At 40.1% G+C, this 24,251-nt stretch overlaps 4 protein-coding genes across 5 annotated transcripts in view; 1 reads left to right on the forward strand and 3 right to left on the reverse strand.

Annotated features, from left to right (window-relative positions):
* Positions 1–24,251, reverse strand: part of LOC145330701 (26S proteasome non-ATPase regulatory subunit 8-like) — a 142,564-nt gene that overhangs the window by 34,875 nt on the left and 83,438 nt on the right. The gene's annotated exons all lie outside the window — the stretch shown is intronic.
* Positions 1–24,251, reverse strand: part of Rpn1 (regulatory particle non-ATPase 1) — a 137,920-nt gene that overhangs the window by 30,222 nt on the left and 83,447 nt on the right. The gene's annotated exons all lie outside the window — the stretch shown is intronic.
* LOC145330594 (chromatin remodeling protein domino-like) overlaps positions 286–24,251 on the forward strand; it is a 28,708-nt gene continuing 4,742 nt past the window's right edge. The window contains exons 1-15 of one of the 2 annotated variants that reach the window (XM_080175232.1): positions 286–683; positions 1,021–1,153; positions 1,259–1,540; positions 1,896–2,188; positions 2,610–2,678; positions 12,519–12,633; positions 12,903–13,014; positions 13,393–13,483; positions 13,753–13,807; positions 13,936–14,040; positions 19,477–19,581; positions 19,727–19,801; positions 20,494–20,745; positions 21,018–21,137; positions 23,009–24,117. In XM_080175232.1, the coding sequence (XP_080031358.1) occupies positions 451–683; positions 1,021–1,153; positions 1,259–1,540; positions 1,896–2,188; positions 2,610–2,678; positions 12,519–12,633; positions 12,903–13,014; positions 13,393–13,483; positions 13,753–13,807; positions 13,936–14,040; positions 19,477–19,581; positions 19,727–19,801; positions 20,494–20,745; positions 21,018–21,137; positions 23,009–24,117 (3,149 nt within the window). In that variant the 5' untranslated portion in view covers positions 286–450. The remainder of the gene's footprint in view (positions 684–1,020; positions 1,154–1,258; positions 1,541–1,895; positions 2,189–2,609; positions 2,679–12,518; positions 12,634–12,902; positions 13,015–13,392; positions 13,484–13,752; positions 13,808–13,935; positions 14,041–19,476; positions 19,582–19,726; positions 19,802–20,493; positions 20,746–21,017; positions 21,138–23,008; positions 24,118–24,251) is intronic. The other variant, XM_080175237.1, reaches the window with a different exon arrangement.
* LOC145317077 (uncharacterized) lies at positions 2,814–7,158 on the reverse strand. The gene is made up of 2 exons (XM_080158004.1): positions 3,216–7,158; positions 2,814–3,070 (listed from the first exon to the last, which is right to left on the reverse strand). The coding sequence occupies exon 1, from the start codon at positions 7,156–7,158 to the stop codon at positions 4,171–4,173; it is 2,988 nt and encodes a 995-aa protein (XP_080014130.1). The 3' UTR covers positions 2,814–3,070; positions 3,216–4,170.

Here is a 24,251-nt window from a genome sequence, read left to right on the forward strand (position 1 = left end):
GAAGCTTGTCTTCTGTTATTTCTCGTCTTTCAGAGGAATGGAACCTCAGAGTGGATTCGCCAGAAAAATTATCAGGAATGTTATATTTTTTATGTTAAATGGCGTGTTTTGTTAACTTGTAATTTGCAGACTTAATTTCCTAAAATTTTTTATTTTGTTGGATTTTCTTGTTGCCAGAAATGAAATCTACACATCTTGTTTAGCTAGATGGCATTGGTTTAGTCAAGATTGGAAATTTTAAACTTATTTTTTAAAGTAATGAACTGTGCATTACAAGAGTAACAAAAATATGATACTTTAATTGTATCAGATTCACGTTCTCGAAATTCCCGACGTGGCTCTCTAGACCTACCACGGAGCGGTGGTAAATCTTTACGGAGTAGATCATGTGATACTGCTTCATTAACCACGCACCATAATAAATCTGCGAAACGAGATCTTGGTAAATCTATGGAAATTGAACCAATTCAAGAGTCACCTAGTGAAGATGCAATAGAGAAAGATAAACCCATTGAACATGTTGAGCCAGCTTTCATTGAAATTGAAGCTGCGGCTTCAGGTGGAATAACTGAGCCAGAAAATAATGTTTTTTCCACTGATCATGAAGAAACAAGTAATGAAAAAATAGACAAGTCTGATGTGAAATCAAGTGCCAAAGAAGATACCTCTGAAAATAAATCATGGTAATTTTGTTTTTAAATTCTCAATGAATCATGTATCTTATCTTTTATAGTGTTTAATATACACAAATTAAGGGGCTCTCGTTTACAGTTCTGAAGTTTGAGGGTTCGTGTCTATCAAAGGTATTACAAGTATTATGAGATAGTTTTTATTTATCCCCTCTATTAGTTATGTGTCTTTTATAACAGCGAAATTCTCACCTTAGGCTCAGGTAATATTGAGTATGCTCTGGTTGTCCTCTAATTTTAAATTTTCCAATTCAATTAGAATGTGGATCTTTATTTTCTGAATCTTATTTATAGCATTAGCCTAATTCACATTCAATTTCAAATAATTTAGCATCGAAGAAAACACAGATGTTGCTAAGAATGAAAATTCTGAAGAAAAAGTTGCCGCACCTTTAGATGAGAGTGTGGATTCTTTAGAAGATATGGAAATATTAGAAAAAGTTTTAGAAGTTGTTCCAGAAAAGGTAAACCAGAAAAAATGGGTATAATTTTTGACTAAAATTTCTATCTAGATAATACTTCAATTTAATTTAAATCAGCTTTACGAATTTAATTATGGATTTTTTTAGGGCGAAAAAGAGCAGGAAAGTAGTGTTGAAAATGTTCCCAGAGACACAAATACACCTAGAGAAACACGGAGGACTCGAACTAGCGCTAGTTCTGTCACTAATAAAGAAGAGAAATCAAGCTTGCGGGAAACAAGAACGCGGGGTGCACAAAAGGGCGAAGATACTGCTTCACCTCGAGAGTCTCGTGCACGCACCTCGGGTCCTACTGAAATGATGGAAACAGGCAGTGGTGGGGGTAGGGAAACCCGAGGATCTAGATCAATTTCTTTGCCTAACTCTCAGGTATGTAGTGTTAAAATTATTCACTTTTCAAAAATCTTTGTTATGCTGTATGCTGATACACAAGTATCACGCATTATTTTAATGTTTATTTTCAATATATAAGATATAACTTAGCTATTCAAATGATACTATAGGGCAAAATGGATTTTTTTCTTAAACAAATGTGTGGTAGGAGGGATAAAATAAATAAAATATAGAGTTCTTTAAATATTTTTCCATTTTCCCCCTACTTGGTGAGAAAAAACTAGGGGGGGAAGAAAAATATAAAATTTTGTAGCAGGGGAAAAAAGATAAATCTTGTGCAGAATATACACCCCTGAGAATGTATGACCAATGACCATCTACTTTTTTTTAGACTAACGAAGATGGTAAAACTGTTAGAGAAACCCGCGCCCGTAGCAGAGCTGTTGCAGAAGTTAACCAGCCTCCTGCCCGCTCTACCAGAAGTAATAGAGATTCTACTCCTGACACCAAAAAACTAGGGGATTCTTCCAAGAAAAGGGTGGACTCCCTTTCACGTTTAAAACGGAGTGGTAATGTAACATCTGAGTTGGAAAGCACACCTTCGCCTAGTTCAAATCAAAGGAAGCATTCAGACGTGGAGCAGCCTACAACTACAACACAAATAGGAACTACGCCAGAAAGAAGGTAGGCATTTATGGCTATGTTATCAGCGTAAATTTTATCTCTTAGAATTTTAACATTTAACAAAACTAAGACACCTTTTGCATTACAAATAAAAATTAGGGGTATTTTTATTAGTGATAGAGAGGGAAATAATGATACAAAATAGAAGTAATAGACTTGCTAAATTTCTACTGATAAAGGGTCATCTCTTATAGCTTTTTGAATATAGTGACTATTACCTCAATTAGCACTTTATTTCACTCAATTCAAATAAAATTGCTGGCTCCATATATTAAGTAAGGCCCCCCACCCTCTCTTTGTCATTTCCCATTCCTTAAAGTCTCAAGGTTATGAAACTCCTTAATATATGTGTTTTTTTTCTATTCAATTTCAAATATTGTAAAGTAATTTTAATATGGTTATGCTTATCTGTAAAACTCAGGTCAACGCGACGTGGGCAAGATGAACCTTTAACGGGTGCTACTCCTAATAATGAACCAAGGTCATCTAGGTAATGATGATTTATTTTTATTCCTACTAAAATTCTTATTGAAAATAGGTAGGATATTAATCTGGTTAAATTTATACCTGTAAGAAAAACAAACAAAAATACCTTAAACCTTGATACTGTTATATTCTCTGGAAAACAAACCAATTTGTGCGGGAAGGATGCTATATCCCCCTTGAGGCTTAAGACTTACAGATTGGCTAGTTATAGAGCAGCTTTTGCAATAATAAACTACCTGGGTCTGTAATGCAGGGAAGGATCAAATTATCACAATCTCACCAGAGGTTATCCAAAGGGTGCAGGGGGCCAGGACGGGAGTACGGTTAGGGTCTCCAGGCGGGGCCTCAGGGCATTTAATGGAGTCTGGAATTATTGGAAGATCTTGATGTTTAGGCCTAAACAAATAGAGTTATATTTTGGGAAATTTGGTGGAAACCTAAACTTCACCCGGCCTAAGCTATTGTCCTATCCTCCCCCCAATTACATTATTTGTTAATAGGGAAGGTGGAAAGGTTAATGATTTGAAGAACTAAGCTGTACCTGGATGTTAATTCTGGACAGCTTAGTTTTCCAAAGAGCCGGCAGACATTATAATTAAGCGGTCTGAAAAATGAAAATCTGTAATTTGCTGTTTGCAACCGCGAAATTAGAATGTCTGCCGCAGTGAGCCGCAGGCAACCCGTTGTTCTTCTCCAGTGGACTGGTGGCCTGAAAGTGTACATACATTAGTGTACATGACACTCCCGGCAAGAAAAAGAAGAACATAGGGGTGCGGGTTGATCACTGCAGTTTACAGAAGATAGGAAGAACGATACGCCCAGCAGCAATAGCCTTTAATGTGTTTTTTTTTTTTTTTTTTTTTTTTTTTTTTTTTATGGGGCGTATCGTTTACAATGGGTTAAAATAAATAAATAAATAACTATTTTGTAAACAATTTTAAATTTACAATATATGATTAATACTAATCCAGGTTTTCTTCGGCTGGAATCAATCCTCATAAGTGGGGTAAACTTCTTGGGGTAATCAATCATTTAATAATAAGATTATTAAAGACATTAGGCAGCATCTACTTGTTGTAAGATAACATTTAATAATGAGATTATTAAAGTTATTAAAGGGAGTGTGAACCTTTAAGCAGGATTTTTCTTTTGTAGTAATTGAATATTTAATAATGACATTATTAAAATCAATGTGCAGGATTATGTAGTGTAATGAGGTAGGGTTTTTTATCTTCGGCACTTACAGCCTTTATTAATAGCAGAGTTGAATTTTGGACATGCATAACATCGTAATGCTTGTCGGTTAAGTTATATTTTTTCGGCAATTACAGCCTTTATTAGTTGCAGATTTGAAATTGGAAACGCAAAACATCGTAATGCGTGTCCGTGAGGTTAATTATTATCTTCGGCAAATTCAGCCTATGGCAAATTCAGCCAAAGTTTAACGGGTGTAACTCATGTGCGATGCATTGTGTTATCCCGTTACAGGAATGGTTTTAATGGGAGGTTTTTAGTTTGCGTTGCTCCGAAGTGTAAGACTCGTCACACTTGGAGGCCGCGGATCTGATCTGGTCAATTAGCGCGAGCTCGTCCTCGGAGAACAGGATGGCAATGTGCCGGACACTTCTTCTGGTTTCATGAAACTCTTCCTTCCAGTGTTTCCGCCAACGGATAATTACCTGACGGACGATACCATCATCAGAAGTGATGAGGTGTAGGACCTGGCCAAGGCGCCAGAGTTGATCGCCAATCAACTCATCTGGGGACCGGAGGAAAACAACGATATCCATTTCTTTTGGTTGTGGACCTGTTTTGCCAAATTTCTTTGGTCTTGGAATGTAATCTGGAAGGCGTTCATACAGCCAGATCTGCCACCATGATTGATAGAGGCGTTCCATCTGTTCCAATAGGCGGGATGGTTGCTCTACCCTCATTGGTCCAGTGGGTGCACGCCTGTTATTCCTGCCGTGTATCAGACGGTTAGGCGTGATAAGGTCTGCGTGACCTATATCCTCCGTTCTGGATACCGTGCAGATTGGCATGTTGTTTATTTCATTGGCAATGTATGAAAAGGCGGTCTCAAAGGACATGACGTCCAGCTTGAGACCATTGAATGTTGCATGGAACAAAGTTTTGATCTCTTTGATTGAGCGTTCCACGCAACCTTGATAATTGTGGGCAGCAGTGGGACCGATCTCGTACTCTATGCTGCAGCTTTTTCCATTGAGCGTTTTAGTGATGTCAGCCATGGAAAACTCTGATTTTGCTACGCCCTTGATGAGCTGTGCACCTGGGTCGATGAAGACCTTTTTAGGGTAGCAATAACGATGAACGAATCGTTGGAAAGCTTGAAGAAAAGCGTCTGTGTTATACTTCGTCATAGCATAACAAGCCGTTGCGGATGAGGCTGGGTCTCTACAGACTAGACCCCAAACCTTGACTGTGGATCTGTGGTTATGTTCACAGTGAGCTAAGAACGGACCCATTAGGTCAAGTTGGCAGTAGTAGAACGGGGGAGCAATGGTCAATCTGTTTTGATGGATTGGTCCCATTTCAGCTTTTAGAAGCTTGGCCTTGAACCTACGACAATGTGGGCAAGCCGCTCTGATCTCTTTGGAGAGATCTCTGCCATTAAGAATGTAGGCAATGTGCCTGGATTCTAAGAGTGTTGCGTTTACATTTCTGTGTAGTGCAAGCTCTTGATGGGCGTATAGCATAACGGAGTATGCTATTAAGCTATACCGATCGACTATCGGTCTAACGAAGTGGAGGGGAGACAAATCAGGCATGATATTGTCAACGTCTTCTATGTTAGTGCCCTCGACAATACGACCATTGTATTTTATAATGCCATCGTCAGTGACGACATTGTTGCCGTGGGCCTTTGAGTTGGAGAACTTAAGCACTTCTTTAGTAGCAAGTCTAAAGTAGTAATTCTCCGCCTTGTGGATTTCTTCGTCCGAAAGTTGGACGACCTGAGGATTTGGATGAGGGGGGGCCTTCAAATTACGGTACGATTTGAAGTCGAAAAAGCAGAATTTTCGAACAATGGCCATGACACGGAGAGACTTGGGCCATGACCGTTTGCACGGGTCGTAGAGATAATTCGAGAACTTGGTTATCTCTGCCGTTCTTTCCTGAGGTGATTTCGTATCACCGTGGAGGATTCTGACCTCTTGGGCAGCGGCCTGCTTCGCTTCCATTGATAGTTTAAGATCTTGGAAGGATTGGGCTGGCATGTCCTGGTAATCAAGATACATCCAGGGTTTGCCGTTTTGCCATTCAGAGTTAGAATCGATATCCTTGATAGTGGCGAGGAAACGAGTACCCAAGTCGGCTATGTTGTTTTCAGATTCAACATGTCGCCATTGGTCTGGGGAAGAGAATCGGCGAATTTCGATGACGCAGCTGCGTACGCCAAGAGAAAGAGGGCGTGCATCTTGATGAAGCCAAGACAACACAACGGAAGAGTCAGTGAAATAGGTGACTTTTTCTACCTTGTTTTTTAGATTTTTGGCAACGGTTGTTGCGAGAATGGTGCCTACAACAGCTGCCCTGAGCTCTGCTCGAGGAATTGTGCTACCAGTTACAATCTTTGATTTGGCAGCAGCTAGTCGGACAGTGACCTCGCCTGTGAGAGACATTGACCTAACATGCACGCATACGATTGCCATGTTTTGACTAGCATCAACAGATACTAACAGATCAACTTTGGGCTCAGAATTTGCCGGAATTACGGAGCGTGGGCACGAAACTGACGCAAGTTGTTGCATCGTTTCAATGTTAGTCACCCATGTGGGAAGCAACTTGGTTGGGAGACCGTCGTCCCAACCAGTGGCGTAAGAAAGGAGGTCGTGATAGTCTGCTTTGAATTTAGCAGTCACGGGGGTGCAGAGTCCGAGAAGGTCGAAGTTCGAGGCAACTTGCGACAAGATTGTTCTTTTTGTGAAATTGTGTAGAAGAGCCTCTTCAAGACTTCCTTCTACTGGTGGAGGTCTTTTACCTCGTTTTGTTTTACCGAACGCGAGAGGTTTGACGTCCAGACTGAGAGTGTCAGCAAGTGGAGCCCATCGATAGCCGAGGTAGCTAACATGTGTGCCATCATTCGACACAGTGTCTTCAGGTACAGCTGAAGATTTGACAAAGCTTTTGACGCTCATGCCTGCTAAGTCAAGAGTGAATTTGACTCCCGCTATGATTTTTTCTAGTTCAATTGCGGAGTCTGTTGAATCAGAAGTATCATCAACATAAGTTTTGGTTTTGAGAACCTGGGCACCTGCAGTATGTTCAGGATGGTTGTCCATGACATACTGAGCTACCTGTTCAAGACCTTCTGCCGTTTGGTTGCCAGAAGGTTTAACCCCATAAATGATGGTGCGCATGATGCGCGTTCTGATGGTGCCACCAGGGGCAAGGCTATCAACCCACAAATACTTGTGCCAGCGGAAATCAGATGGATCCAACTTAATCTGATTGTATGCCATCCGTATGTCGCATGCGAAAGCATGTGGACCTGCTCTGAAATTGATGTCCAGAGCTAAGATTTTTTCGAGTCTGTTTGTGCCCTTTGCTAGGACATCGTTCAGACTTTTACCTGACGAGGTTGTCGCAGAAGCGTCAAATACAACCCTGACTGGAGTGGAAAGAGTTTTCTTTAGTGACGAATCGCCAAGGGAGGTAGTATTCTCCTGGCAGATTGTCAACAAGGGCGCGTTCCTCAGGGGATAGGTCATCAATGTCACATGAATAGCCATTCGATGCTAGTTTGTCATGTGACGCCATAACTTGTAATTTGGCCTCTGGATCCTTCTGCAATTTTCGCAGCTGGGACTCCAGAACTTTGAGGGCCCTGTTTTTGTTTGGTTGTAACTCCTTAACCGGATCAGCAATGAAGGGAAGAGATGCTACGATCCGGCGTTCGTCAGGTAAGAACTTGACGGACTTTTTTATTAGGAGTTGTTCGGCCTCTTCTTTCAGAGAAGTTGCCTCCAGAATGTCTCCGTTTTTGCAGTCATTGCAGCCACGGCATGCTATGCAACGGTAAGGTGCTTGAGTGCCTATGTCTTCACTCTCAAGATACTTGCGTTCATGTCGTTTGACGTGTTGAATATTGGTGCTGTATGTATGAACATCCAGTGAAGCGTCCTCGTCTGTTGTTTCCTCAACAGTGATTGGACGGAGATACGGAAAGGTGTCGGTTTTGGAGTCATCCGCGCACCAATTCCTGCCACTGTTCAGAAGTGTTTCAGTGGTATAGCGGTAGGCAGACAGCTCGTTGGTGAAGAAGAGAGCAGCACCAACAAAGTTTACAGTCTCGGCTGCTTTAGCCCAAGCCTTGTGGGGGCCACCAAGTACACCTGTGTGGCCGTCGATACCCTTAAGTGGGCTTCTGTATAAAGATAAACCACAGGGCAATGAGCAGATGCGCATTGGGAACAAGTAATTGTACTTGATTCCCAGGATTATGTCGACTTGGCCTCCGCCAATGACATCTGGTACAGTAGGGAGAAGCTCGTGGCCTTTGTAGTGATTTGCGAGGTCACCATAAGGCTCTGTGAGTTCCCAACGAGGAAATGGGGCCGTCAGTGTGTCCATTTTTGCAGCAATTATAGTTGCGGACATGGCACTGTCGACTAATGGCAGTGTGAACTTGTCACTGCCATAGGGAAGATGGACGACTTTACCACCTGCTACATTCATGAGGGTGGGTCCAGGGCGGTGTTCTGTGGCATTTAGTCTAGCCGCTGCAGAAGCTGAAACTGCGGCTGTACCACAACCGCTGTCGTAAAAGACAAACAGCGGATTGCCGGAAAGATCAGGGACGTTTTGGCACATGAAGATGCCTGGGGCAGCAACATCAGGGAAGGTGTTGGGGTCGGAAACGTCAGGTGTGGTGTCAGAGGTTTGGAGATTCATGGTAATATTATCCATGAACAGAAGGTTGCCAGATGTTATAAGAACATCCTTGGGCAATGACTTGCGGAAATCGTCTAACCTCTTTTTATTCTGCTCGACATGAATAGAGCAGGCGAGGATATGCTTTTGCACGCGATGAGCAGACGCGTACTGGCAATTGTCAGCTTGACAGTAAAAGGTGGTGCGACAGTCATTTTTGTGGTTGTTCCACCATTCGTCAATATTGTCAAAATTGACGCTGGCGTCCATTCTGAGGCACCTGTGACAGGCTTTTGTCTTGCCATGGAGTTGACGTTTCTCCTTATGTGGTGTATTGATGTACACCTGGCATTGGAACAAATATGTGTGTATGTTCTGACAAAGCGCGCAATCAGTTGGTACAGGCTTAGAAGCAGCGCCTGTGTATGTTAAAAGTGGAATGGGTGTCTTAGCGGACTTATCAGAGGCCCTGCCTTTAGGGCGTTGTTTTGGGTCCTCTGAGGCCGAGAAAGTGGAGGCCGTGTAAGTTTGAGAGGCTGGTTTACTCCGGTTCGAGTTTTTCTGACCAGGGTTGTTACCAGTCTGGTTGGACTGTCTATTGCCGGAGTTACCGCTGCTCAAGTTGGTATTGTTACCACCAGAGGATGCGGTACCAGTATGGAGGGATGCTCCTTCATGCTGGTTAAGTTGGTATTGGAGCTGACGTAGTTCGCAATCTAAGAAGAGGAGAAGTTGCTCATAGCAGTACTGGCCATCTTCCTCCCCATTTTCGTCTGCGCTAAGCAGGAATTTTTTAGACATCTCCTTAAAGTAGTCCCCTTTAAGAAGGTTCAGTACAGAGTTGGCGATGTCCGTTTTGCCGTGGTACAAGGCTTGCTCTGCATCATTCTCTTTTGCAAATTCTTGGGTATCAGCAAGTAATGAACGGAGTTTTACCATCCATGTGATCTGCTGTTCCCAGTTGTATTTAGGGCATGGTCCCAGTTCCATGATTTTAGCCTTACGTTTGGCTATGATGCTGGTTTTGCTGCCGTAGTGGAACGACAGCTGCTTCATACAAGCCTTAATAGATTTTTCGGCTGAGCACAACATCTGCGCATTGCCCTGGAGACAGTTTTCTTTCAGGATTTCCAATGCTTCGACTTCTGCTATAGACGGCATTGAGTCGATATAAATCTGGAACTTCTTTTGGAATGTAAAGAGGTCAAGTTTATCTGTCTTGGCCCCGGAGAAGTGAGGGATAGGGATGTTGGAAGAGCGCTGATTGAAGGAGTGCCCTGAGATAGGTACTCCGAAACGATCCCTCAAGCGTTCAACGTAAGATTCCACGCTGGATATTTCCGTTTCAAGCGTGGTGGAATGGGCATCTAGTGCTGTTGCATCTTGCTCCATGTCCGTAAGCATCGCGTCCTCACAAAGCGTTTTGGCTTTATGTAAGGAACGCTGTGCCTTTTCGAGTAGCTCTTTGAATTGAGCATTAAGTTTATTGAACTGACCTAACTGCTTAACTTCGGTCGTTTTAAGGTCGCCGAACTTTTCGCAGAGATCGTCGAGCTCAACAAGCAAGGGGTCCCTTTTTTGTTTTACCCTTGCTTGTTTTACCGCATATGTCGTAGGATTTATGCGGTTGGGGATGGGAGCTGTTTGCTGGAGCATAGTTGCAGCAGGAACAGCTGTGGCCTGAGTCGTAACTGCTGGAGGCACAATTACTTGGCCATCACATGGTAAGGTACCTGCCTCGGATCCGACTGCTGAAGTGGTAGTCGAGTCGTCAGAGCAAGTAGAGAGAGGTACTGCTGGAGCAGCAGTCGTCGTAATCGGTTGAGCTTTCAAACGTGATGTACGATGTTCATGAATGAGCTCGATTTTTGAGCGCATGGCTATACGTAGTTGTAACGCTTTGTTCATGTCAGCTTCGGTGACCCTTGGGTCTGGGCTGTTGCGAAAGAAAGCTATGATGTGGCGAATTGACGAGGCTTTTTCTTCCAACAATGATAGACTATTGTCTAGCTTTTCAATGCTAAACCTGTCAGGGTTATTTATGATGCTCTGACAGTCTTCGTCTATCATCATGCACACATCGCATTCGATGATGAGTTTGGTTGCCTCATCAGTCATGGTTGGGGTTTGTGCTGTATCAAGCGCAGATAGATCGACACTAATATTGTGTGTCGATGTGGAAGCGTTATAAGCGGAGCCTGGGAGGTGGTCGTGTAATGGGAACTGTTCAGGGTTATAAAAAACCTCGTCCTGAACCTCTTTCTGTAAATCTTCAGAATAGAGTTGTTCCAAAGCTTCTTCAAGAATTGAAGCTGATTTTTGGAAGGATGGTATGGGGGAATAATTATCCCAATCTAGTTGCTGTGGGGCTAGCTCAAACTCTTCAGTATCTGTAGGGGTTGTGGGGGTTTGTGGTGAAAGGCCGTTATACGGATGTATAACGGGAAAAGTTACCAGTGGATCAACAGGTGAGGAGGGTAAGTGGGGGGCTGCAAGTAGTTGGGGAGCTGCAGGGGGTGTAGGGAATCCTCGGATAGGTGACGGGGATGGGCTACGGTGGTGGCTGTTTTGGCCTGGGGGGGTGCGACTAACGCTGGGCCTGCGTGAGGAAACGACGGGCCTAGAGTTGCGGTCAACCGGTTTTTGCCGTTGAAGTAGCGCTTTTTTTGTTTTAAGGAGTTTTTTGGCGCGTAATTCAAACGGGGTGTTGAGTTTATGTTTTTTGGCTAAAACTCTGACGGTTTTAGGCCGACGACTCGCAACAGTCGCAGAGTCGGATTGTGAACGTTTGGTGTGAGAAGGGGTGGGGTGTGAGTTAGATGGATGATAGAGGGTGTTATGCCTTGAGCGTGTAATTGCTCCGGGCGGTTTAGTGAGGAAAATCTCCTTCATTGACCACTGAATGCTATTGTTAATTTATTTATTTAAATTATAACCTCTCTTTAGCTTATTTTTTTTTTGGTGTTTTTATATTTTTGTGTTTTTTACAACAAATAAATGATGAGGGGAGAACCTTCACCGAATTTTTGTTGTCTTTAATATGGCGCAGTCTGGCAGAGACCGCAAGCTATCAGGGAGATGAAAAGGGGTAGGGGGGGAAACAGGTACGGATTATTTAACAGCTATATTGTTAAATAAGAGGACAAGGAGTTGTCCTATGGGTAGGGAGAAAAACAGGTTCGGCTTACTTAACAGTTATTGTTAAATAAGAGGACAAGGAGTTGTCCTATGGGTGGGTGGCACTTAGTTGTAAAGCACCTCAGCAGCTGTACAGAATTAACAGTCTGTAAACATCAATGTGCGGGAAGGATGCTATATCCCCCTTGAGGCTTAAGACTTACAGATTGGCTAGTTATAGAGCAGCTTTTGCAATAATAAACTACCTGGGTCTGTAATGCAGGGAAGGATCAAATTATCACAATCTCACCAGAGGTTATCCAAAGGGTGCAGGGGGCCAGGACGGGAGTACGGTTAGGGTCTCCAGGCGGGGCCTCAGGGCATTTAATGGAGTCTGGAATTATTGGAAGATCTTGATGTTTAGGCCTAAACAAATAGAGTTATATTTTGGGAAATTTGGTGGAAACCTAAACTTCACCCGGCCTAAGCTATTGTCCTATCCTCCCCCCAATTACATTATTTGTTAATAGGGAAGGTGGAAAGGTTAATGATTTGAAGAACTAAGCTGTACCTGGATGTTAATTCTGGACAGCTTAGTTTTCCAAAGAGCCGGCAGACATTATAATTAAGCGGTCTGAAAAATGAAAATCTGTAATTTGCTGTTTGCAACCGCGAAATTAGAATGTCTGCCGCAGTGAGCCGCAGGCAACCCGTTGTTCTTCTCCAGTGGACTGGTGGCCTGAAAGTGTACATACATTAGTGTACATGACACAATTGGTTAAGTGTTAAGCTAATTCCATAGGTATTAATAAAATTAAATTTCTGTTTGAAGTAGGAAATCTTCCGCTGACCAAAGTTCAAGTACAGCAACTCCAAGTGACCGCAGGACAACTCGAAGTTTAGAAACTGTTGAACCATCAAGCAGTAACAAGCCATCCACAACTTCAAGGAACATTACGATACCTTTCTCAAGAAAATTATTTTCGTATTTTTATTTTCCATTTCTGTTAAATTTTTCTGAAAATTTCCCCCTTAAACACAGTTACTTTCAACCGCTAAATACTTGACATTATAAAAAACGGAATACTTTTAGTACTCCTAGACATGGTTTATCATTGTTTGTACTTTATCAACAATAATACTCATAATACAAAAGAATATAGGTAGGCATTGAACTTAATTCTATTTAAAAAATCGTGTAATGTCCCTATTCAATAGATCTGTTGAAAATGAAGCCGCCATAGAATGTGTAACTCCACGTGGAACAAGACACAGTGCAGATAGTGAAGACAAGAAATCAGATGATTTTGATGAAAATGCTTCTCTAGGTAAGAAATAAACGAATCCGTTTGTTGACGTTGATTTGAAAGACTCGAATCTCGACAAATAATCAACTTTTTATCATAACTGTTATCTGGTATAATATAAAATAGTACATGTTTTTTTGTTGTCTGAAGCTAAAGACCTCGGAAACTGCTGGTCTGAATTTGATTGTACTTTTCAGGGAAGCTATAAATATGTGTTTGGGAGGTTTTAGGCCCTTTTCCTTTTCTCTTTTTAGAGGCTGGGGGTGAAGCAACTAGTTTCATATACTGCGAGATAAGTTAGGTAGGATTAGTAAGATTAGATACCTATGCGATATCATATCATTTACACTTCTGAAAATTTAGTAATTTTTATCCTTTTTTTAATTATTCTTTTTTTAGGTCGTAGATTAAGATCGTTAAGAACAGACCAAACCGAATCAACAGAGAGAAGTAGTAGCAAGAGCAAGAAACATCAACTATCTGCTAGTAGGTATGTACATTATACCTCTTTGTTTGCAGCGATAGAAACGAGTTTTATTCACATAGGATACTTTACAGTATAGTATGAAAATTAAATTTTGTGATTCATGTTTGTCTGAAATCAAATCTTACATTGAGAATCGGATAGAGTTTCCCAAAATAAGATCAAAAGATTGGAATAAAATACTAAGAAAACTATATTTGATCTAAAAACAATTGAAGTGAAATTGTAAATAAGAATATTCAAATCAGCCACAAAAGACATATTTATTTGTTTAGATCTCCCCCAATGAAGCGTTTGAAAGCAGAAAATGTGAAATCTGAAAGTACAAAGGTATTTTATTTAGTTTCCAATAGATATATGTATAAAAATTAAAGACGCTTTAGAGAGAATTTTGGAAATATTTCACATTATATGTATTAGATGTATTATAAATACAGTCAATGTTAATTTTTATTTAGGAAGGAGTTGTGATAGCTTTAAAAAAGAAGAAGAAAAAGTTGATGGTAGAGAAAGGAAAAGCTTTCCACGAAGCTGATGTTATCAGAAGAGTCCAAGAGCTAAAAGTAAGTTTTTACAAAATGCGTACACTAACCTTCATTGTGATTTTGATCAACAAATTAAAAGAGGGAGGTAGGTTGTGCTAAAATTCCGTAAAGGTGTTTTAAGGCTTAAAAACAGTAGTAGAATGATAATATTCACTAAATATGTATATTCCTTATTGAAAAGAACTCTAGACAAAAAATAAGGAAAACACATATTTAGTGAATATTATCGTTCTACTACTGTTTTTAAGCCTTACCTACCTGATAACCTCGGGTGAGGTGGTGATCTTCCTGGGCTGCACAGCCAACTTGATGATCACCAAGGCCAGACTCTAGGTCCGTCACCTCATACCTCATCTTCTCCACCTTCCCCGCTCTCTCTCTCCTCCTCTCTCAATAGAGCTTACAGTATATACAGTATTTACCTAAAATAAGTGTGTATATATATTTACATTTTGGTTGCTAATACTTATTCAAAATAGCTAAATCTTTTGGTTTTCTTGAAGAATTTTACTAAATCCCTCAGATTGAGTTCCCAAAAGTGTTTAGCTAATATAATGTTATTACCGAAGATGTTTACCCTTATTTGATTGTATTTAGGACAATTTCCTAAGATGTGTTCAATAGATTCAATGGGGTCATTGCAATGTTCACATGCTTTTGTGTCAGCAAACCCCATTTCTTTAAGGTGTTTGTTAACACATGCATGTCCTGTTAGAATTTGAGTTATGTACATGACATCTCTTCTTGTCCAATTTTGGATAAAATTCCAGGCTTTATTACGTATGCTGGGTAGCATCATTTTTGTCTGCCTGCAGTCTGACTTTTTCTTCCTGGTTTGCCATTTATTCTGATGTTCTCTTAGTCCCCATTCCTTAATAGTAGAATTAATGTACGTTAGCGACACAGGTAAGTATGGTTCTGGCCTGGTCCTATGGCTGTCGCCTCCATAGGAACCTAGCTTGGCAAGTCTGTCCGCCACCTCGTTGCCAAGGTGGCCGACATGACTTGGTATCCAGTTTACATTAACAATATTATTTTTGCTAAGAATATTAAGAGCTTTCTTTGCATTAAGAACACTCTTGTTGACCACTGTGAAATTACTTACTGCCATAATGGCGGCCTGACTGTCAACAAAAAAGTTGATAGTGTTGTCCGAAATATTGAGTTGAATAAGTTTTGCCGCGGCTTGTTCCAGTGCTGATAATTCAGCTTGGAAAACAGTGGCGAGCTTACCTAGATGATCAAAGTTTTGTGCCTTGATATCTGTTGTACCTTTACAAATGTAACCATAACCGCTACCTGCTCCTGTTTTGGAACCATCGGTAAATACATTTATTGTATTTGGGGTTCTGGGTTTCATATGAACTTTAATACTTTCCATTTCTGTCCTGGATTTAATGATGGTGTTAAAATCACAGGTCTCCCTCTCTTTAAGAAGAAGTTTGTCCGTTGGCATTGAAATATCTTGTATTTCTTTGCTTAATTCAGTTACAATAACTGAATGATTATACTTACTATGGGTTTCTCCAGGTTTATGTTTCCAGTTTCCATTCCTTACTAACCTGATGTAGCTTTTTAGGGCCACTTCCTTGAGATGAATCTCAATGGGTCTGATGTCTAGGATGGTCTCCATTGATTCTGACCCTGTGGTGCACATTGCACTAAGGGTGAGGCGGCAACCTTGTCTTTGAACTTTTTCAAGTTTACAAAACTTACTTTTTTCTATGGCAACCTTTAGCCATACAACACTTGCATAGGATAATATAGGCCTAATAAGGCTGATATAAATCCATCGACATACCTTAGGTTTGAGTCCCCAATTTCTGCCAATGGTTGACCTGCACATGGCCAGAGTCTTGGTGGCCTTGTTTGTGATGTTCTCAACGTGTTTACACCAGGTCAGTTTACTGTCTAGGGTGACACCTAAATACTTAAAATGTTGTACCACCTCTATTTGTTCACCTTGTAAGAACAATATGGGGTTTCTGTACTTTCTTTTCAGTGTGAAAACCATTACCTTGGTTTTTTGGCCACTGAAACTAAGGCCGCTGTCTGTGGCCCATTTTTCTAAAATTTTTATGTCTTGCCTGAGTCTGCACTCTATGGTGCTCATGTCAATACCTGATATGATATCTACAATATCATCTGCAAAACAGTTTATAAGACTGGGATGTACCTGTGGGAACCTGTCCAGAAGGTCATCTGGCTCCAGGTTCCAGAAAATAATACTTAAAATACCTCCTTGGGGAGTGCCTCTAGTTGGTATCTTCATTACTGTTTCTCCATTTAAGGTTGCAAAACATTCTCTGTGTACTAACATGTATTCAGACCAGCGTACTATACCTGGATCAATACCTTTCCTTTCCATGTTTTTGAGAATACTCTCAATACTTGCCTTTGAAAAAGCAGCGTCTATGTCTAGAAATAGAGCAACTGCAAATTCTTTTTTCTCCAAGGCCTTTTCAACCTTATGAACTAGAGAGTGCAAAGCATCCTCTGTACCTTTACCTTCCTGGTATGAGAAAAGATTCTGGTGAAGCTTGTTGTACTTGAAGGTTGTCTTGTTAAGGTGCCAGAAAATAATACGTTCTAGACCCTTTAACAAGAAGGATGTAAGACTGATGGGTCTGACCGACTTGGGATCACTGAAATCTACTTTACCTGGTTTACTAATAAAAACAATTTTTACCTTTAGCCATGCCTTTGGGATAATTCCCGTCTGGAGGCTTTTTCTGTAGATACTAACTACCTTTTGTACTATAGTGTCTATACCTTGCTGTAGCATGGCTGGGTAAATCCCGTCTGGCCCACAACTTTTATATGGTTTGAAGGATTTAAAAGCTGCTTTTACCGACTGGGTATTTATTACCTTGTTGACATCTAGATTACTTGGTTCATATGTTCTTGGAATATGATCTATATTTACCTCACTGTCTGGAAAATGAGTGTCCAGTAACAGTTTTAGAGTTTCCTCAGGTGTCTCTGTATATGATCCATCTGGTTTTTTATATGTACCCAACATTTGTTTTTTACCTTGTTTTAATGTTTTCTGTAATCTGGCTGCAGAGGTCAGATCTTCTAATTCTGTGCAAAATTTTTGCCAACCCTCCTCCTTTGCCTTCCTAATTTTGTACTTGTAATCCCTTTTGAGGGAATTATGCTCCTCCTGGTTTTCTGGTGTTTTATACCTGTTACACTTTATCCTAGTAGAATGGACCCTTTTTTGGAGTGTAGTAAGGTCTTTGTTCCACCAGGGTGGCTTTTTATTTTTTTTGAATTTAAGTAACTTACTACTACTTAAATAAGACTTAATTATAGCTTCTTCAAGCTCTGTGGCCATTGTATCAATGTCCTCGCTACCTGAGTCCTGAAAATTTTCCTTTAATTCATTTTTAAAAGTTGACCAATTGGTTTTTTTAACATTTCTGTAGGTATCATCTGAGTTATCTGCATGTTCAAGAATAAAGTCAAACTCTATTCTGTTGTGATCAGAGAGAGTGACATCATTACTGACATGCCAGTTTTCAATGTTATCCACAATATTATTACTACATAAGGTTATATCTATAACCTGTTCCCTCCTAATATCATTAAAAGTTGGTTTATTACCTTTATTTACAATGTGTAGTTGTGTACCCAGGATCCAGTCCAAAAGTGCTGTCCCCCGGGGGTTGTTGTCTGAGGAGCCCCAGACTTGGTTCCAGCTGTTGGCATCAGATCCTATAATGATACCCCAACCCTTTGCCCTGCAGTGATCCACCAACTTAATTAGTAAATCACTGGGGGGCGGGGATGGGCTATCATATGGTAAATAGACAGAACAATAGATATTAATGTTATTGTTTTGTTTGACCCCTATTGCTACCATATCCTCATTAGAGAATTGGTTTATGAGCCAGGCATCAATCTTTTTACTTACAACGATACAAGCACGGAGTTTGCTGTTATTGGTTCCAACAAAGAGTTTTAAATCTTTAGAAAAACCTTGTACTTTGAAGTTTCTTGCATTAAAATAAGGTTCCTGTATAAGAGAAATGGAGCCAGAATATTTAATATGCGATTTACCTATGTTATTATTTCTATGTAAAAATTGATCATGTGTGGTCATAGCTGTCACACAGTGATGGAGATTTAACTGTGAGATTTTTATGGCCACACTTGACCCATCCCTACGGAGATTATTGAAAATCAAATTCTTACCTATTCACCATTGTCCATGGCAGATACTTGGATGTCTGCCTGTTCCTGGTTGGTGTCCTCTTCCATGTTTTCCGCCATCTTGTCTTTAGCCTGCTGGAGTTCCTCCTTGTCAACAATGTCCTCCATATCATCCTGCAGCTTGGTGTCAGCCAGGAGATCCTCAAGGCTTGTAGCGCCCTCCATGGTTTTTACCCCCATGAGTCTCATGGCCTTTTCAATGCCGCCTCCAACGGCCTTTACTTGGGAGAAAAGAGCAACGGAGACAAGGTTGCCTTCTCTGATGAGATCCTTTATAAGGAATTCATCTAGCTCTAGAGTAATGGAAAAATGTCCTTTACCATTTACCTCCCTTTTCTTATTCAGGAGTCCATTACAGACCCTGATGTGTGTTGGTCTCTTAGAGCCGTCCTCAAAATCATCAACAATATAGTCTAAGTGAGGATTCAGGGCTCTAATGAGGGCGACAAACTCCTCTCTTTGCCTCCACAAGCATTCCTTGATACCTTTTATCAAAAAGTATCTGTAGGGCCTGCAACCTGGACCGAAGACCTTATATCCATAATCAGTTCTTCCATCAGGAATCCCTGCTTTAGGTATACAATTCAGGATCCAGTTCATGTATTCCTCATTTTTTAGGACGTACCATACGCCGCCCATGGACCGCCCCTTCTCTATCATATCTCTCACAATATGGAAGCTGGGTTTTTCCTTGGTCGCTATATAGGTGTTTGTCATGTACAGTTCCAGGTGGTTAAAATCCACCTGGTCCAGATCTGCGTTAGCTCTGGTTGACCTGATTTCAATTTTTAACCCCTTCTTTAAAGCATTTGCAAAGGATGGGGAGTTGTCAAGCTTTGCCTTTTTGGGGTTTAGCTCTTGTCTACCTTCACCCTCTCTGTACTTTCTGGTCAAATCCTTCCTTCTCTCCTGAATATTAGCAGAGTTAGGTTTTTGCATATTTAGGTTACTAGAGTCTGGCTTTGCTGGAGGATTTTGTCTGCTACTTTCACCCTTTCCCCTTTCACCCTTGCTTCCCTTTTTTGTAGCAGATGTCCATTCCCCAACATAGTCGTTCTCACTTGTATCATTTACTTCATGAAGTTTGGCTTTGGTGGATTCAATGGTATCACTCCCGAAGCTCTTGTTCAATGCTGCTGTTCAATGTTTTTAAGCCTTAAAACTCGCACCTTTATTTTAGCAAAACCTACCTCCCCCTTTATATTTAATCTGGTATTTATTATGTTTTGCTTTTAGATTCAAGGATTATGGACAGAGAAGAAAGTTCCCAAGATGCAGTCTGAACCTAAAACTAAAGTTCATTGGGATTTTGTATTAGAAGAAATGACTTGGCTGTCGGATGTAAGTTTATTTCAAAATAACAAGGAATTTATATGAGTGAGTGCAACAAAGCTTGATAGAAAACGCTTTGTGTGATAAAACGAAATTATGCTATATAATTTTTTTTTCTTGGCACATTTTTACTTAAATATTCTATCTATTTCAGGTGGTGCAAAAAGAGCTGAAGATTAAGAGAACAAATGCAAAGAAATGCGCTGCAATGGTTCAGAAATATTTTAAGGTTAGTCAGATTTTTAATTTGCCAACGCTTTTCAATAGCGAAGATATTCGACGGAAAGTCTGTTGGCAATGAATCTCTTACAGTTAATTAAGGCATGTAAGAATCAAAAGGTTTCGCCGCACTCAAAATGGGTCCGCCAGTGAGTTTTAACGAATTGACAAGAAAAAGTGTTGTGTACAGACGTTTATTTGCATTGGGGCTGAGAACCTTTTTTGGAGGGTGTCAATAAAAGGGGAAGGCATTCATTGTTAATTTAGTTTTTGGGGACTTTTAGGCAACCCCGTTCCTTTAGTTCCCCAATGAATAGAAGTAGACAAAGGGAGGAGTAGGTTGCGCTAAAAATCCGTAAAGATTGTGAGTTTTAAGTTAAAAACAGTAGTAGAACGATAAAAATTTATGGTAACTTTAAAAAAAAGTTTGTCTATAGTTTTTTTCAATAAGAAATACACATATTTAGTGAATATTATCGTTCTACTACTATTTTTAAGCCTTAAAACTCACACCTTTACGGATTTTTAGCGCAACTTACTCCTCCCTTACTAAATTCATATGGATCCAATGCTTCTGTCTTACTATATACACTACAATAGCTCTACTTGTCCTTATTTCCCCTTCCCCGCTTCGACTACAATAATGTAAACTTTTATAGTATGTCTAGATAAGTAACAAAATGAAATTTTTCCATTTTGTAGGATAAAGAATTGGCGACAATCAGAGCAGAAAAAGCGCGCGAAGCTAACTTGCGCAAAATCGCGGCAAACATGGCACGTGAGGTTAAAGCATTCTGGGCTAATGCACAGAAGCTGTTTGAGTGGAGGGTGAAACAAAAGTTGGAGAGAAAACACAAGGAAGCGCTAGATCAACATCTCCAGTTTATTGTCGACAAAACGGAGAAATATTCGACTCTTCTTGCTGAAAGTTTGGCAGAATCAGCCAGTGGTCAGGTAAAATATTTTCTTACACTTCGACCATTAAAAAATACGTTAATTGCAGGGGTGTATATTCTCCCACCTTTTTTTTATATATTTCTTCGGAGGGTAATTGTACCCTTTCCCAAAATATTTATAGACCTTCCCATGATCAATGAAAAGCTACATTGTAAAGGAGAACCATATCGGTTCAGTAGTTACCAAGATTCTTCAGTACATACAGACACACAAAGAAAGATAGATATCCTGTTACTTTTAAAAATGATAATATTATTTGTGTTAACAAGGTATCCAGAGCTGGTAGTGTATGTAGTGGTAGTGAAGAGAATGATGACAGAGAGTATGCTCCTGACTCTGGTAGCAGTGATGACGAGGAAACTATTGAAAAAGAAGAATCTCAAGCAAAGGTAGGCTAATCATAAAATTGTCCATTACAAATCAATGACGTAGCAATAACAAGCTAATGTAATATAATGTTTTAGAATCTTAAGAAAAAAAAAGAAACTGACAAACAGCATTAATTTATATATTATTTGCGAATGGTATCACTAGCGGCTACGCCCCTAGAGGCCTCTAGGGGCACTTGAGGAGGAGAAAGTCGAATTTAATAATTCACTTTCTCAGGGTTTCGGATCCGCATTGATTGTATTCTGATCCGGATCCGGATCCTCAAAATTTGGTCAGTGCGGATCCTACCGGATCCGGTTCCGGATCCTTGACAATGAAAATAAAATCACCAAATTTAAAAAAAAAATCATTCTTTAATTCGAAGTCAAAAATACTTTTAATTTTCAAGTCTGAACCTAAACCTTACAATTTGGCTCTCATCAAGAGAATGTCTGAGGTTTTATATAAATTTAGGTAGATTTTCCATTTTTTCCGCATATTTTTTGAGTCCAAGGATCCGGATCCGCTTTTTTTTGCGGATCCGGATCCTTGGACTCAAAAATATGCGGATCCGGATCCGAAACCCTGCACTTTCTTATTTTAAATTTTAAAAGAAAAAGTAAAAAAAAAATTGGGGGGGGGGGCCAAATTTTTTTTTTTTTTGGGGGGGGGGTTGCTTGCCCTTCCCTCCTCATTTTTTTTATTTTAGTTAAAAAAAATAAAAAATTTAAAAAAAAAATTGGGGGGGGGGATTTTTCATTTTTTTGGGGGGTTGGGGGGTCCCACCCCCCAAGAAAATAGTTATAAACCTTCCCGGGACCTATGAGAAGCTACCCTGTTAAGGAGAACGTTAAGGAGAACCCTATCGGTTCAGCGGTTAGCGAGATACTTCGCTACAAACATACAAACACACAAACATCCTGTTACTTTATTATAAGGACTAGCGGCTACGCCCCTAGAGGCCTCTAGTGGCACTTTGAATGTTTTTTTTATATTTAAAATATCTAATTACAGAAATAATTGGTTTATGTTTCGTTGGAGTCTCTTTTTCGAGAGGGGTAATTTTTTTCTAGGGGCGATTTCTCCTGATAGGGTGGTGGTACCCTCCCCCAAAATAGTTATAAACCTTCCCGGGACTTATGAGAAGCTACCCTGTTAAGGAGAACCCGATCGGTTCAGCGGTAAGCGAGATCCTTCGGTACAAACACACAAACACACAGACAAACAAACACACAGACATCCTGTTACTTTAGTATAAGGACTAGCGGCTACGCCCCTAGAGGCCTCTAGGGGCACTTGAGGAGGGGGGAGTCGAATTTGATAACCCAATTTCTTATTTTAGATTTTAAAAGTAAAAAAAATAATACATTTGACGTTTATGTTTGCGTTGAACTCTCTTTCTAAAATTGAGAACGTAAAAAAAATTTCGTTTTTTTGTGAATTCTCTTGGGAGGGTGGTGGTACCCTCCCCCAAAATAGTTAAAAACCTTCCTGGGACATATAAGAATCTACCCTGTTAAGGAGAACCCGATCGGTTCAGCGGTTAGCGAGATCCTTCGGTACAGACACACAGACACACAAACACACAGACAAACAGACATCCTGTTACTTTAGTTTAAGGATTACAACTCATTAAGATAACTGAGGTGAATTCTTAAAAAACTTTTGCCCTACTAAAATCAGTTTGTCCCACTAAAATCAGTGAGGCAAACTAAAAATTTAGAGGGGATAATTTTGCCTCACTAAAATTTTAGTGGGGCAAAAATTTTTTTTTAGTTCCTTTTTGCTTTAATTTGTTTGCTAAAAGAGTCTCATTCGTTTCTCTACATTTTTGCTTTTCACTACGGATTCGAGGATAAGGTTTTAAAATTCATCTTTATTTTGTCTATAGGGTGATATTGTTGAAGCATCGGGTACAGTAGATGAAGAACTTGCTGAACTAGAAGCTGGTGCCGAGGTCCCAATCGAAGAACTTCTTAAGAAATATTATCCAGACCAGTTTGAGAAAATTAAGGATGAAGACAAAACTGAAATTAAGGAAGAAAATAAAGAGGAAGTAAAGAAGGAGGATAATTTAAATGACAAAAATAATCTAGGTGTTGATGCTTCCAAACCTTCAACATCAAATGCTGACAATGACACTTCTATTGTTACAAGTGGAAGGCGTCGACGTAAACCAATTGATTTTGCTGAGGTTGAAAGGAAGATTAAGGAGGAAAATGAGAAGGGAATATTTGGTCTGGGAGCTGAGAAATCATCTGACAATAAGAATGATATTAAAATTGAGAAGAAAGAAGATGAAGGCAAGAAAGAAAGCGGTGAAAAAGATCCTCTAAGTGAAGATAAGTTAGAAGAATATGCCAATATGGCTGCTAAGTTTCAGCCAACTGGTAATACCCTCGAAACAACGGCTGTCAAGACAAAGATCCCTAGTTTACTTAAGCATACACTGCGTGAATATCAACACATCGGTTTGGATTGGATGGTCTCCCTGTATGAACGAGGCTTGAATGGAATCCTAGCTGATGAAATGGGATTGGGAAAAACCATTCAAACAATTGCTTTGTTAGCTCATCTAGCTGTTGATAGAGCTAACTGGGGACCACATTTAATAGTAGTTCCCACTTCTGTCATGCTCAATTGGGAGATGGAAATAAAAAAGTGGTGCCCTGGTTTTAAAGTTCTTGTTTACTACGGAAGCCAAAAGGAAAGAAAAATGAAAAGAATTGGTTGGACCAAACAAAATGCTTTTCATATTTGTATAACCTCGTACAAACTAGTTATCCAGGATCATTCAAGCTTTAGAAGAAAACAATGGCAATATTTTATCCTAGACGAAGCGCAGCACATTAAAAACTTTAAATCCCAACGGTGGCAGTTATTATTGAATTTTGCTTCTGTTGGACGTTTGCTATTAACTGGTACACCTCTTCAGAATAATCTAATGGAACTTTGGTCTTTGATGCATTTTCTTATGCCACATGTTTTTGAATCTCATAGGTATGTAATTCTGTAACATTTTTTATGCCATTTTGAAAAAAAGGCAATAAGTCTTTACATTTTCCACCAATTAAAAAAAATAGATTAATACTTTCTTCTCATTTGTATGACCTCAAGGAACTCGGTCTTCAAAA

Source organism: Acartia tonsa, chromosome 1, assembly GCF_053477335.1.
Source record: "Acartia tonsa isolate MP-2025a chromosome 1, ASM5347733v1, whole genome shotgun sequence".
Classification (NCBI taxonomy): Eukaryota; Metazoa; Arthropoda; class Copepoda; order Calanoida; family Acartiidae; genus Acartia; species Acartia tonsa.

What these genes read in the sequence shown, in the direction of transcription:
- LOC145317077 (XM_080158004.1), bottom strand. Translation starts at nt 7,158, where the DNA reads ATGGCATACAATCAGATTAAGTTGGATCCATCTGATTTCCGCTGGCAC.